At 52.1% G+C, this 13,286-nt stretch overlaps 1 protein-coding gene across 3 annotated transcripts in view; it reads right to left on the reverse strand.

Annotated features, from left to right (window-relative positions):
• Positions 1–11,421, reverse strand: part of DNAI2 (dynein axonemal intermediate chain 2) — a 29,319-nt gene extending 17,898 nt beyond the window's left edge. For 2 of the 3 annotated variants that reach the window (XM_081804574.1, XM_081804572.1), the window contains exons 1-5: positions 11,336–11,421; positions 5,821–6,014; positions 3,976–4,137; positions 2,883–3,004; positions 3–145 (exon numbers count right to left, since the gene is read on the reverse strand). In XM_081804574.1, the coding sequence (XP_081660700.1) occupies positions 3–145; positions 2,883–3,004; positions 3,976–4,137; positions 5,821–6,003 (610 nt within the window). In that variant the 5' untranslated portion in view covers positions 6,004–6,014; positions 11,336–11,421. Of the gene's footprint in view, positions 1–2; positions 146–2,882; positions 3,005–3,975; positions 4,138–5,820; positions 6,015–6,087; positions 6,178–11,335 lie in introns of those variants that run through there. The other variant, XM_081804573.1, reaches the window with a different exon arrangement.
• Between the last annotated feature and the right edge of the window lie 1,865 nt (positions 11,422–13,286).

Raw genomic sequence — 13,286 nt, forward strand, 5'->3', positions numbered from 1 at the left:
ACCCAGGTCCCAGATGTACGATTCGTGGCTCATGCCCTCAGGCGCCCGTTGAAAATTCAGGCAAGAATATGCCACCGCCAACTTTCTGTTGCCATCAGGGTGCCAGGAGAGGTGTGTGGCTGACCGCTTGATCTCCTGGGGATCCCTTCACCGGAGAGCAAGAGGGCAGAAGACTGGAATGGAGTGGAAGTCTCCCCACACCTCTTCACCCCTTATTTACTCAATTATTTCTTTATGAAAACTTTCTTTTCTTTCTTTTTAGAGAGAGAGGGAGAGCAGGGGACAGGGGAGAGGGAGAGAGAGAGAATCCTAAGCAGGCTCCATGCTCAGTGCAGAGCCCGACACGGGGCTTGATCTCGCAACCCTGAGATCACGACCTGAGCTGAAACCAAGAGTCGGATGCTCAATCAGCTGAGCCACCCAGACACCCCACAGAGAAATTTATTTTAAGAACAAAGTTTAGAGGACCCCCTTAGTCAAAAATCCACTCTAGCCAGCCATAAACAGAAGGCAATGATAAACACTAAACCCATGGAAATAAAAAATATTAAATTCCAGTCCGATATTTTCATTTGCTGAAAGTTTTGAGCCTGAGGCCTGATTTCCCATTGCTATTGAAATTAAAGGGAAAGTGGAGAATTCCAGAAATCCTGCTCCTTGGCATTTGCCCAAAAGAATTGCAAACTCTTGTCCGCACAACATATTGCACATGAATGTTCCCAGCAGCTTTGTTCATAATCGCCCAGACTTGGAACCAACCAAGACATCCTTCAGCAGTGAATGGATAAATAAGCTGGTGTCCATCCAGACATGGGAATATTATTCAGCATTAAAAAAAAATGAGCTATTGAGCCACGGAAAGACAGGGTGGAAACGCAACGCACATCATTAAGCGAAGGAAACCGGTCTGTAAAAGGCCACATACTGTATGATTCCAACTATGTGACATTCTGGAAAAGGCAAAAGCATGGAGACAGTAAAGAGATCAAGCGTTGGCCGAGGGTCTGGGGGTAGGGAGGGATGAAAAGGTGGAGCACGGGACTTTGAGGGTAGTGAAACTATTCTGTATGATACATTTGTCAAAACCCATGGAGTGTACAACACACGGAGTGAGCCCCAATGTAAACTATGGATTTGGGAGTGCCACAGGCTGACCGTTGTGTCCCCCAGATTCATATGTTGAAATCTCATCTCCAATGTGATGGTATTAGGGGGTGGCTGTGGGAGGTGATTCGGTCCTGAGCCATTCAGAATGGGATTAGCGCCTGATAGAGGGCTCCAGAGAGCTCCCTCACCCCTTCGGCTTTGTGAGTTCACAGTGAGAAAATGGACGCCTGTGAACCAGAAAGTGGGTCTTCACTGGACGCAGAACCCAACCACCCTGAGCTGGGACTTCTGGCCTCCAGAACTGTGAGAAAGAAACTTCTGTTGTCTATAAGCCTCCCAGGTTATGGTGCAGGATCAGAACGCTGGCTCACGACGGTATGACAAAGGCCCCAGCCGGGCCGGGGTGTTGATGGTGGGGAGGCTGTGGGGGTGTGGGGTGGAGGGGGCGTGTGGGAACTCTCTGTACTTTCTAATCAGTTTCGCTGTGGGCCTCAAACTGCTCTGAAAAATAAACTCTTAATTAAAAAAAAAAAAAAAAAGAGAGGAAGGGGAATGAGCAAGAAGTAGAAAAGGCCCAAACTGAGACTTTGTCCTTGAAGTAATCAGAAGGAATGCAGGAAAGTGGGAAGCCACGTAACTTTCTCACCCCCTGATTCTTCCACTTCACTCCTCCCCTGGGAGCACTGTTAGAGTGAGAAGAGTGCAGGCTGGGATCCAGAAGACCAGAGTCCCATCCTTGATTGGGTCGCCCACCCACTGTGTGTCCTGAGCACCATCCCCTCCCTGGGGTCAGTCCCCTCATCTGTCAAACGTAGAGGTTGGACAGGATGATGTCCAACCCATCATCCTGCTAAGGTATCCCTACGGAAGATCAGACCTCAGCAGGGAGGGCACCACCCTGCCCTGACCCCTTCTCCTCGAAGCCCTCGGTCCTGCTCTGCACACCGCGACTCAGCCCTGGATCACAAAAGGGTCCTTCCTGGTTGTGCTGGGACGCGGTCAAGTACTTCCCAGGACCCTCAGTGGGTCATGGTAGCCCAGTGAATCCCCCAGGGTTGGCATTTGAGGCTAACCACTTCCAAAATCATAGGTACATATATATATTATTTTTAAACAAAAAGTAGTGCTACCCTACATACTGTTCTGCACCTTGTTTGTTGTGGTTTGGTTTCACAAAGTAAATCTTGTCCCAGAAGGGGCTGTCTCCTCCTTCATTCTGACAGCTGCGTGGTATTCCACTGTGTGGGCCTACCAGAATTACTAGAAGCGGTCCCCTATGGATGGATTCATCTTGCTTCCGGTCTTTGGCTAGCCCATGCCCTGCTGCAGTGAATGTCCACACACACAGTGATTCCACACACACATGTATCTATGGGAGAAAGTCCTGTTGTCAAACTCTGTCCTTGGAGGTTATTACCAGGTACACTCCCGTGAGTGTGGATGGGGGTCTTGTTTGCCCACAGTGCTGCTGGGTCACGGATGTCCCGTACTTTGTACTCATTCTGCCCTGCATGAATCGACCCGGCTTGCACACAGCTTCGCAAATTCCCTTAGTCTTTCCCTTGAGTCTGTCCTCCTCTTCCATCAACCAGACCACCCCCAAGGTAAGGACCAGTTGGCTGCTGGGTGTTCTATTGCTCTGCTCCTTACCAAGTTTGGAGCACAGAGGACTTTGTACCCACGGCATGGGGTGATCAGCAAGGAGTGACCTTTGGAAGCACCCACCCAGAGGGGTGACAGAGATCAGCCAGACACCTGCCTAGCTAGAGAGGTACCTGAAAACATTGATGGTTTTAGCTGAAGGGGCCTCCTCTGTCACCTCCACCGCATCCTCGTCATCAAAATACTCCTGGTAGATGTCTATGGCATTATTCTGCTTGATGCAGTGCTCCATGATCTGAAGGGGACACATGGGGAGTTCTTAGGGAGGTCCCTGCAGCCTGACCAGGACTGAGATGGAGGCTGGTAGGGACAAGACATATCCAGTGGTCTCTCCCATCCTTCCAGCCCATGCATTCTCCATGGGGGCACCTTCACCTCCAAGGGGGTGAAAATTGTTTTTGGGGGGTAAAATAATATTACTTTTTATATATATATATACGTCATGGGGAAGGCAATTAGGAAAAAATGTCTAAAAACGTTCATTGAGGGACAACAATGAAAAAAAAGGTGAAGAAACACTGCTCCAGTCAAACAGAACTAGTAATCACTCCATATATAGCACCCATCTTCTGGTTCTGCCACCCAGAGGGCCCTCCCCATTTTTCCAGATGTCCAACAAGGAAAAGCCCAAGCTCAAGGGCTTCCTTTTCCAGGAAACCTTCCCTGATCCCTTCAACAGGAAATCAAGTCTCCCTCTTTATGGAGCAAAATAGCAAGTCATCCCTCCTCTTACAGCATGTCTTTCTACATTATACGGAGTTATCTCTGTATTTGTCTTTGACCTCCAGTGGACTATAAACTCTTGGGGGCAGGATGTAGGTGAATTTTTGCAATTTTTTTTGCAATTCATTTTTGCAATCTCTGCTGTGCCTGGCAGAGGCTCGCAGCTCAGTCCAAATGTGCTGAATGAATGAATGATCCCTACTGGCAGGTGGTTGCTGGGAGGGTTCTTTGGGGTCCTCTTTGCTCAAGGGGAGCACTTGTCAGAGTCCTCCTAAAGCCTGCCTAGCACTTGTACCCTCCCGTCTTCCCCTATGGTCTGCTGTTATGGACTGGGTCTGCCTGCTCCCAGATAGAAGGTTCCTGAAGGTAGTCAGTGCTCTTGCCCCAAGTAGCCACAGAAGCCGAGCGCAGGGCCAGGCACACCCAGGGCTTCACGTGCAGGCGGGGAGCCCGAGTGATGGCTGGGGCTGAACGAAGCCTCACCGAGCCAAGCTGCATGATGGCGTTGACGTAGTTCTCATCCTTCTCCACCTTCTTCCGGAACCGGATCGTCTGCTCCAGCTCCAGGGGGTTCACATCCTTGGGCCAGCCGCCCTCAACATGGTTAATCCCCCGGGTCTCCATCTCAAACCGCTCCGTGTTGGCCTGAACAAAGAGCCGCGGGTGAGAACATGCCTGCCCCAGGTGTAAACATGAGGACATTTCCGCCAACCAGGATCGCGGGCCCCCTGCCCCTCCGGGGCCCCGAACACACAGGGATGGACCGATGAGGTGCTTCTGGCCAAAGCCATAATTCTGTCAGGTTCCAGCAAGGAACTTTCTGGTCCTCAGATGGTCACTGGTAGCCACGGAAGTGCTGCCCTACAGAGCTAGCCGCTTTGTGGCCGATGCCACTGGCCGTGGGAAATCCAATTTTGACTCTACGTAAACCCTAATGACCAGAGGAGTCCACCCATCTGTTCTGTGCGGTCCCAAAGGAAAAGAAGCAAATGAGCCTGCTCTGCCTTACCATTAACAACGTCACGGGTATTGAAACAGGGAAATGCGGGCGCCTGGGTGGCTCAGCTGGTTAAGCGTCTGCCTTCGGCTCAGGTCATGATCCCAGGGTCCTGGGATCGAGCCCCGCATCGGGCTCCCGGCTCAGCAGGGAGCCTGCTTCTCCCTCTCCCTCTGCCTCTCTCCCTGCTCATGCTCTCTCTCTCTCTCTGTATCTCAAATGAATAAATAAAATCTTAAAAAAAAAAAAAAAAGAAACAGGGAAATGATGTAAAGGTGGGGATTGCTCTGCCCGTTCTCTGTGGCAGGGAGGATGGTAGATACAGATGTAGTTTATCCCTTAAACTTGTCGCTTTGCCTCCTTTCTGTTCCCACCGCCATTTTAAAAATTGTGGTAAAATACATATAAAATGTACTATTTTAACCACTTAAAAGTGTACAATTCTGCGGCATTAAGGACCTCCCTGATGTGCCACCATTGTCTCCATCTAGTTCTAGAACTTTCTCATCACCCCAAATGGAGACCCCAAACCCAGTAAGCAGTCACTCCCTTTCTTTCCTTTCTAAGCCAGGGCTCACAAAAGCAACAAGTCTTCACGGGCTGGAGACCCTAAGGCCATCCTGTTTAGTTGGCTACTCCGAGGACAGCATCACCCCGGTCCCTGTGACAGCAATCAGCTCTGGGAGAGCAAGGAACTCAGTGCGTTTGAACCGTGAGTTACTGGAACCACCCACGAAGTGTTTTTGGCCAAACAAGTGTGATTTTCACCGGGTTGATTTGGGACATGACCAAGTGGCTTCTCTCCTTCAAGCTAGTTTTCTCTCAGCGGCGCTTGCCGTAATCGAGGCGGCTCACCCACCCGCTTTAGACAGGCAGGGAGCTCGAACTGCAACATGACGCTCCGCTCTCCTATCATGGAGGCCCCTTTGACCAGAACTTTCCGTGGCACCCTTTCCTTTTCACAAGCGGGACAGGTGCCTGTAGATTCGAATCCCCACTCTCTCAGTTTACCTCTCCCAGCTGCACCACATGCCTCAGACGACTCTAGTTAAAGAGTCTTAGGGGGTAAGGCCAGAGCCCACGGGAGAGTGAGCATCCTGAGTCACATTCACCTGGCCTGGGGAATGGCTGGCTCGGGGTCTTTTCCTGCCCCTGGGCACCGTGGTGGGTCATGGGGTCATTCTGCCCTCATACTTCCAGCATCTGCACTGGGCCACTCTAACTGGCTACCAGTCACCCAGGTGGAGTCACCCTGTCCTCCTTACCACCCTGGCTGGCCACCCTGCCCAACTACAGCTCCACCGGCCCAGTGCCCCAGGGCAGGGCCCCACCTCGTGTTCTGACATGCTAGTGGAGCACTGGATGCCCGTGTCCACCGGGTTCCGCTCCACAAACTGCTCGGCCAGCTCGGGGTTGGGCGGGATGTCGATGTTCAGCTCCGCCTGGCGGTCGGAGAAGTTGCATTGTTTCCCGAACTCGCTTCGCTTCTTGACGTACACGTACACGATCTCCATGGTCCCGGCAGCTGCAGGGGGACAGAGGGAGGGTGTGCAGTAAGGGGCCCCACCTGGCTGCTTCCCCGTCCCCACGGGCCTCACCAGGGTTGGCTCCAGATTCCCAGTCTGGTGGAGGGGACGGGTCCTAGGGGATTTGTTCAGAAGCCACATCTGCATTAAAAAAAAAATCATTTATTGAGTAATGACTACGTGCATTATCTGGTTCCGTTCTTGCATTTGCCCTCTGAGGTGGACAATAGCATCACCATTCTACTTTGGAGGAATCTCATACTTAGAGATGCTCTGAGTCCCCTGCCCAGGACAACATGGCTAATAAGGGGTCCAGTCACTCTGCCTGACTCCACGGCTCTTACTCACTAAATGATAGTGTTTACTGAGCTAATATGGTTATTGGGGGGCAGGAAGAAATATTGAGGCGATTATGTTGGACTAAATCTCCTGCCACACACTGGACCTGGTCATACAGCACACGGATTTGAGAGCCCCAGGCCCCTCTGGAAACTCCCACCCAACCACCTGATTGTCCACAACTCCCTTCCCAGAGTTCTAGGTTACTGGACTCTACCCTCCACCATGCCCCGGGGGCCCCACTGGAGCCTCTTCCCTCTACATCACTCCAACCACGACGGGGCTGGGAGTCCTCCGGAGAAGGGGAGAGAGCCAGCCCACTTCCCAACAGGCAGAATAGTTGAGCCTTTGAAAGACTGGTCACAAAGGGTGCAGTGGGGAATTGGAAAGCAGGCTGGGCTGGGCGCTGACCTCAAGGTCTGGTCCTGCCGCTCCCTAGCTGCTTGACTGTGGCTAGACCACTCAGTCACTCCAACACCTGACGTACTCAGGCTGCAGCACTGCTGGAACGCAAGGCTCCGCCGCACGGATGCTAACCGGAAGTCTTCGAAACGCAGTGGGCAGTTCCCACAGATGGCTCTTCTCGTCACTGACTCCTGTCACACCAGGAGACTCTGTGGGGTCTGAGAGCTCCTTGGTGACTTCCATGACTGGCCAGCTGATGAGTCTATAATACCGTACTGTGGAGGTAAGCACAGTCACCCTTTGTGGCCACACCTAACTCTTAGAAAGCGTGTCTTTGATAGCAGGTTCCCCAGAGCTCAGACTGTGGGTCTGTGAGGCTCCTGGGACTGCACAGAGCCCTTGGATGAGTGGGCGGGAGCCATGGGGAGGACAGCTGGACAAGAGCCTTGCCATGATCGGATTTACAACAGAAGGTCTTTGGTCACCCAGAGTTTAGGTTTTTGCCTGTGAGCAGGTGTTGCTAGCTTCGAACTGAATGGGGACCTTGTGGGAAGGTACTTGGAGGACATGGGTCCTGCTTTCAGTAAAACCCACAGACAAATGTCCAAACTTAGGAAACAGATGAAAAATGCAAGAGATGCTAGGGGAGTCCCTCATTTTACCAAGCAACATTGTACTGGAGTTTTTGCCCAAGAATGCCCTCCGGGGCACTCAACATGAGTCTGTTTTTTTTTTTTTTTTTTAAAGAAAGCTAATTACACAGACTTTTCTAGGAATTTATAGGTTTTGTGAATGCCAGACTTCATGCCTTATATATAGTTCCCATTCTTTCACTTACTCATTCAGCAAACATTTACTTAAAGCTGAATAATCAAGAAGGCGTGGTACTGGCATAAGGATGGACATATGTATCAATGGAAAGGCATCGAGAGTTCAGAAATAAACCTTTATATTTATGGCCAACTGATTTTTGTAACAGGTACTAAGGCAGCTCAAAGGGGAAATGATGGTCTCTTCAACAAATGGTGCTGAGCCAACTGGGTGTTCACACGGGACAGAATGACATTGGACTCCCTACCTCACACCACACACACACAGATTAATGCAAAATGGATCGCAGGCCTTAACGTAAGAGCTAAAACTATAAAACTAAGGGGGAAGAACACAGAGGGAAATCTTCATGACCCTGATAGACCAGATTCCTTAGATAATGGCATCAGAAGTATGGTCCATAAAAGCAAACACAATAATAAATTGGACTTCATTCAAATTAAAAACTCTGCACCTCAAAAGATAACATTGGAGCTCAGTTGGTTAAGCCTCCCACTCTTGGTCTTGGCTCAGGTCTTGCTCTCTAGGTCGTGAGATTAAGTCCCGTGTTGGGTTGCACACTGGGCGTGGAGCCTGCTTAAGATTCTGTCTCTGCACCTCCCACTCCCACCTCACATACACATGCTCTCTCTCTCTCTCTCTAAAAAAAAAAAAAAAAAAAAACCCAAAAAACATAACATTAAGAAAATGAAAAGCCACAGACTTGGAGAAAATACCTGTAAATCATATCTGATAAAGGACTTGCATCCGGAATATATTGATATCTGCGGGTCCCGAGTGCTGTGAACAGCAGTTTGCAGGTACCCTCACTGCTTGCCCCCACAGCCCCCCAGATACAATTCTCATTTTGCATATGAAGAAACCAATGCCCAGAGAACTTAAACACCTTGTCAAAGGTCACAGTTCTTAAGTTGAGGCGGAGCCAGGGCCCAGGGCCGTCTGGCTCTAAGGCAGTGATTCTTAACCTTGGCTATAGGTTTAGAAACTCCTGGAGGGCTTTATAAAATCACAATGCTCAGGTTAAACTGCAGACAAATGAAATCAGAGTCTCTCCATGGGATGTTTCAAACTCCCTAGGTAACTCCAGCGTGCAGCCAGGGTTGAGAACCACCGACTTAAAGTGAGGGTTCTTAATCTCTCAGCCAGCATGTCTCAAACCTGGGATGTTCGTTTGCAATATGGAGATTCCCAGGCCCCCTCTTGCAAATGCTGACCCTGTGTCTGGGGCGGGGCCTGGCAATTTGTTTTTTCTCAATTTCCCCAGATGAATATTATGACCAGAGATGTGTCTAATCTGCCTCCCCTCACCTCCAAGGCTGCAAGGAACCCGACCAATGGGTCCTGGCTGCTGGCCCCTGCAATAGAGGGCCATGAGCTGTGCGACAACCCAGGAGCATGTGCCTGGGGTGGCCTTGGCCTTGGAGCAGCTGAGGCAGGGGCGAGGGGGTGAGGGTGGGAGGGTTAACTTCTAGGTCCCTTTACATCCACATCCATTGTTGCTCCAAGACAGCGCCGCCCAACCCACTCCCAGCCCCAGAATGGCTGGACCTGAACCAGACTTGCAGAAAACAGGATTTTCCCACTCTTCCTCACGGTTTGGAAACTCTCCTATACCAGGACAGGTAGAAGCGACGGCTTGGACAGCAGAGGGTGGGAAGAGAAACACGACTTGCAGGAGGTGGCCCTAATGTGTTCATTTTACATGGGCAAGTGTTGAAGGGCCACAGGGCGGCTCCGGGGTCCCCAGAGTCACGAGCCGCCTGGCTCTCCCTCTGTGAAAAGACAATTGCTGAAAAAGCCAGCTCTCTGGAGACACAAGGAGGTTTAAGAGCATGAGGAAACTCCAGGGGCACAAAAATAGCCTCTTTAGCCCAGATCATATTTTAAACAGCTTTGCTTTCCTTCTTGGTGCCTCCCAAGGCCAAGCCAGGAGCGAGAACAGAGGCATTGTTTTCTATCTGGAGGCAGACAGAGGGGACATTTAAAGGCTGGCCCCGTGACGGGAAGACAGCTCATTCAGGGACCCAGAGCGGGCTCTTTCTCACAAGCTGGCAGGACCCAAAGATGAATAGCGGGGTCAGCGTGGGGGTCTCAGGAGGTCTTTCCCCGCTTGTGAGACAAGCACCACTGGCTGGGCTTCCCCGGGCCCTGCTGTCTGTCTGCAAAGGGGGCTTCCGAGGGGGGTGGGGGCGGTATTGCTGCCCTTTGGGAGTTTGGGGAGGGGGCCCCCACCCGTGGGAACCTAGAGACCCAGGGGCAGGCAGCACTCTGCTGGGAGTCTCAAACACAAGAATGCACAGGGCTGGAGATGTGTGGGTCCAAACATCAAAACGAAGACTGTCTCCTATGTCCCAGGACAGTCGGATTGGAACCTTCACCAATTGTGCTCGTGTGCAATGACCTCTTGTGCAATGACCTCGAGCAAAGTGATTCCTGGCAAGAACCTCCCTGACTTAAGAGAAAGTGTGTTTTCCAAGCTTGGGGTGGGACTGAGGGAGGGGTGGCGCTGGGGAGCTAGCTCAGTTTGGGCGCTTAGTAGGGAGGCAAGAGGGGGGCGGCTGCTTTCCCTCCGTGCTGGACTCCACCTAACATAAACATGAGAACATTTTCCTCGTCCTCGTGGTCCCTGGGAGCCACCCCCCGTCTTTGCGCCTCTGTGTGACACCTGGCCGCCGGGCAGAGGAATGCAGGTGGAGAGCTTCCTTCCCTCTTTCTTATGTCTTTGTGCACCTTCTAGAATGTGGGGTCCTAAGGGACTCATTTACTTTCAAATGAGGCAGATCTCCCTAGGAATCCACCCGGCCCCCTACCAGGGCATCCTACCAGGGCAACGCGAGGCACACTGGGGTCAACCTGGGGTGAGCTCCAAGCACGTGGAGGATGAGGCCAGGCAGAGGTGGGAGGAGGTCCCCAGGACTGAAGGGTGCTGCGTTGATGTTTACGTGCTCTCCCCACTACAACACTGTCTCCTTGAGGGCAGACTATGGACTTTTCCCTCAGCCCTGTCCCCAGCGCCTGGTGTAGGAAAGAGCCCAACACTCCCTCTGTCCCGTGCCGAGTACCAGCCGGGTCCTGGCGTTCTCCCCTACAACTCTCTGCCCCCTCCTCTTCCATTTCTGATCAGAAAAACAAAGCACAGCTAGGTAAAGGTGTGAGAGGGGGAAGCACAGAGTCTAAAAGCCAATAATACACTTCTGTGGTTCCGGAGATTGTGATAAACTTTGAACGTGTTGCAGGAAGGTGAAACTAAATGTGTGACCTTGAGCATGGTATCCAATGGGCATAAGAATGTCCCCCTCGGGTTAAGGAGTAAATAAAGCCATGCATTTAGGAGAGCTGCCGCCTAGTCAGTGATCAATAATTATGAATTCCCTTCCCTCCCTTATCAGAAAGCCCACCTCCCGCTACTCCAGCCCAGATTGTACTTTCCAGCCAGCCAGCTGAGAATCCTTTAGAGGTCTCCCGCCCCTCCAGGAGACTGGTGGATCTGGACCAGACTGACTGGGAGCACGGGGTGTAGGAGGCTAGGCGACCAGAACCTGCAGGGTCCTGTGACTCAGAGTACCGAGGGCAACCCGGACGGATGGGGCGGGGACACTTGGCACCCACCGTCCGGTGGAGCTACCCCCGCAGGCTGCCCCCACGAGGAGCTTCTTGCGCCATCGCTGATTACTACCCTCGGGGGCTCCCCGTTTCACTCTCCTCTCCTCTTCAGCCTTCGACTCCTCCCGGCCCGCGCCCTTACCCTCGGTCTTTTCCTGTCGCCGCCAGGCCGCAAAGGAAGCACCTGAGCCCCAGCGCCCGACCCCAGCGCTTCTCAAACGGCTCAGACCCGGGGAGTTTACCTGTTGCCTAGCAACCCTGGCCGGGGCCGGGACGCGGGGCGGGGCGGAGGGCGCCCCGGAGCACGTGACCGCCCATCCCGCAGCATCCTGTGGGGGTCTCCCGGAGTTAGGAGAAAAATTAACCAAGTAAGTCAAACACCGGTGATAATAAACGTTTGTGGGATCTCTGCCGAGGTGCTTGTCCAAGTCTACAAAAAATGCATTGGGCAAGATCCTGAGAACATGCGAATTACTGTAGTAAGCGCTTCGGAAGTCCTGCGCCCAGGGTGGGATGCCCGGCTCTGCTATCTATTTGCCTGTGGTCTGGCAGGTTGTCTTACTGCTCCTTCCTTCGGGTTTCTCGTCCCACTCGATGGGAATTAAACCTCCCAGTCTCCCCTGTGCTACCCTATCCCCCGCACATTGTGTAAGAACCAAGGCTGACTACACACACAACCAGGACAGACACTCCTGGACAGCAGGGGCTGGGTGTTTCCACAGCTTGGCTGGTGGTTGGCACATTGTAAACATGTATTAAGTGTTCACTGAGTGCATGAATGAATAAAATGAAGTTCCTCCTGGGGCTAAGGCAGTGAAGCAAGATAATATAAACTGGAAGCAGGGGATTGGGGGCTAGCACGCAGGGGTTTGAATCCCGGCTGGGTCATTTACTAATCATATGACTTCGGGAGAATTACTTTCCTTTTCTAAGACTCGACCTTGTTCATCTACAAAGTGGGGGTACAGTGACAAAATTGGGAGGCCCGACTGAGACAACGAGGCAGAATGCCCGGGCTGGTGCTGATAGCAGAGTCTGCACCCAAACATAAGCCAGCCCCGTACTTCCCAGCACAGAGAAGCAGGCTAACCAAGTTCAGGGATGGGCGCTGGAGATCTGGACTGGGGTAGATAGGAGACGTGTCAGCCAAAAAATGGGATTGGGGGTCAGAACTGGTCCTGGAAAATGGTGATGAGTTGCAAGGCAAGGAGTGGGGAGAGCATTCCAGATTGGGGGGAGGGCATGGTGTGTGGGAGGGAGGGGTGGTTGCAATGGAAAAAGACATTCTGGGGAGGGGGATGCATCATGGTGGTGGTAGCTGACAGTCCCTGTGGGGGAGAGAATGAAGGAGGAATTTGCAAAGGTCAGCTGGGGCCAGTTTGTGGTGGTGTGCCGAGAGGCAGGCTAAGGCACCTGGATTGCTTCCTGTGGGTTTTTGGAGCTGTGAAATCACAGGAAAGAAAGCAAATCTTCCCCCACTCTGGTTCCCCAACTTCTCCATAAATGTGTCTTCACCACTACCCATCTGCCTTTAACTGGGCAGGTGCAACAAAATTCCCAAGATGGCACTTTGCCCAACCATACTAACAAGCCCCCAAAATGGCTGCCACCAGCCCCCCTTCCCCTTGGCTCCTGTTCCCACCTGTGCCTCCAAGCAAAGGGCTCTCTTGCGGTGGGCACTGAGGGCGGTGATGGGGGCTGGGTGCAGGAGGGTCTGAAAGCTCCACTGAACTGGCTCTGTGCAGTCAGAGGTGAATCAGACCCCAACAAAGCATCCAGAAGAAACAGATCGGCTCCACAGTGGAGCATTGGCTGGTTGGGACTGGAAACATAGACATCCTCCTCCCCCTCCCCCGAGCCCTGGAAAGCTAAGACCCTCCACACACACATTATTCCCTGGGTGGGGAAGTGGGGCAGTGGGTAGGGAAGAACAGGGAAATGGGAGAAGTTGAAGGCATCCTCCAACTACCTTTCTCATATTATTGCAATGATTTCTTTCTTTCTTTTTTTTTTATTCTTATGTTAATCCCCATACATTACATCATTAGTTCTAGATGAAGTGTTCCATGATTCATTGTTCGTGCACAACACCC

The sequence above is a fragment of the Leptonychotes weddellii genome, chromosome 15, assembly GCF_054177405.1.
Source record: "Leptonychotes weddellii isolate Sample4059 chromosome 15, ASM5417740v2, whole genome shotgun sequence".
NCBI classification, from domain to species: Eukaryota; Metazoa; Chordata; class Mammalia; order Carnivora; family Phocidae; genus Leptonychotes; species Leptonychotes weddellii.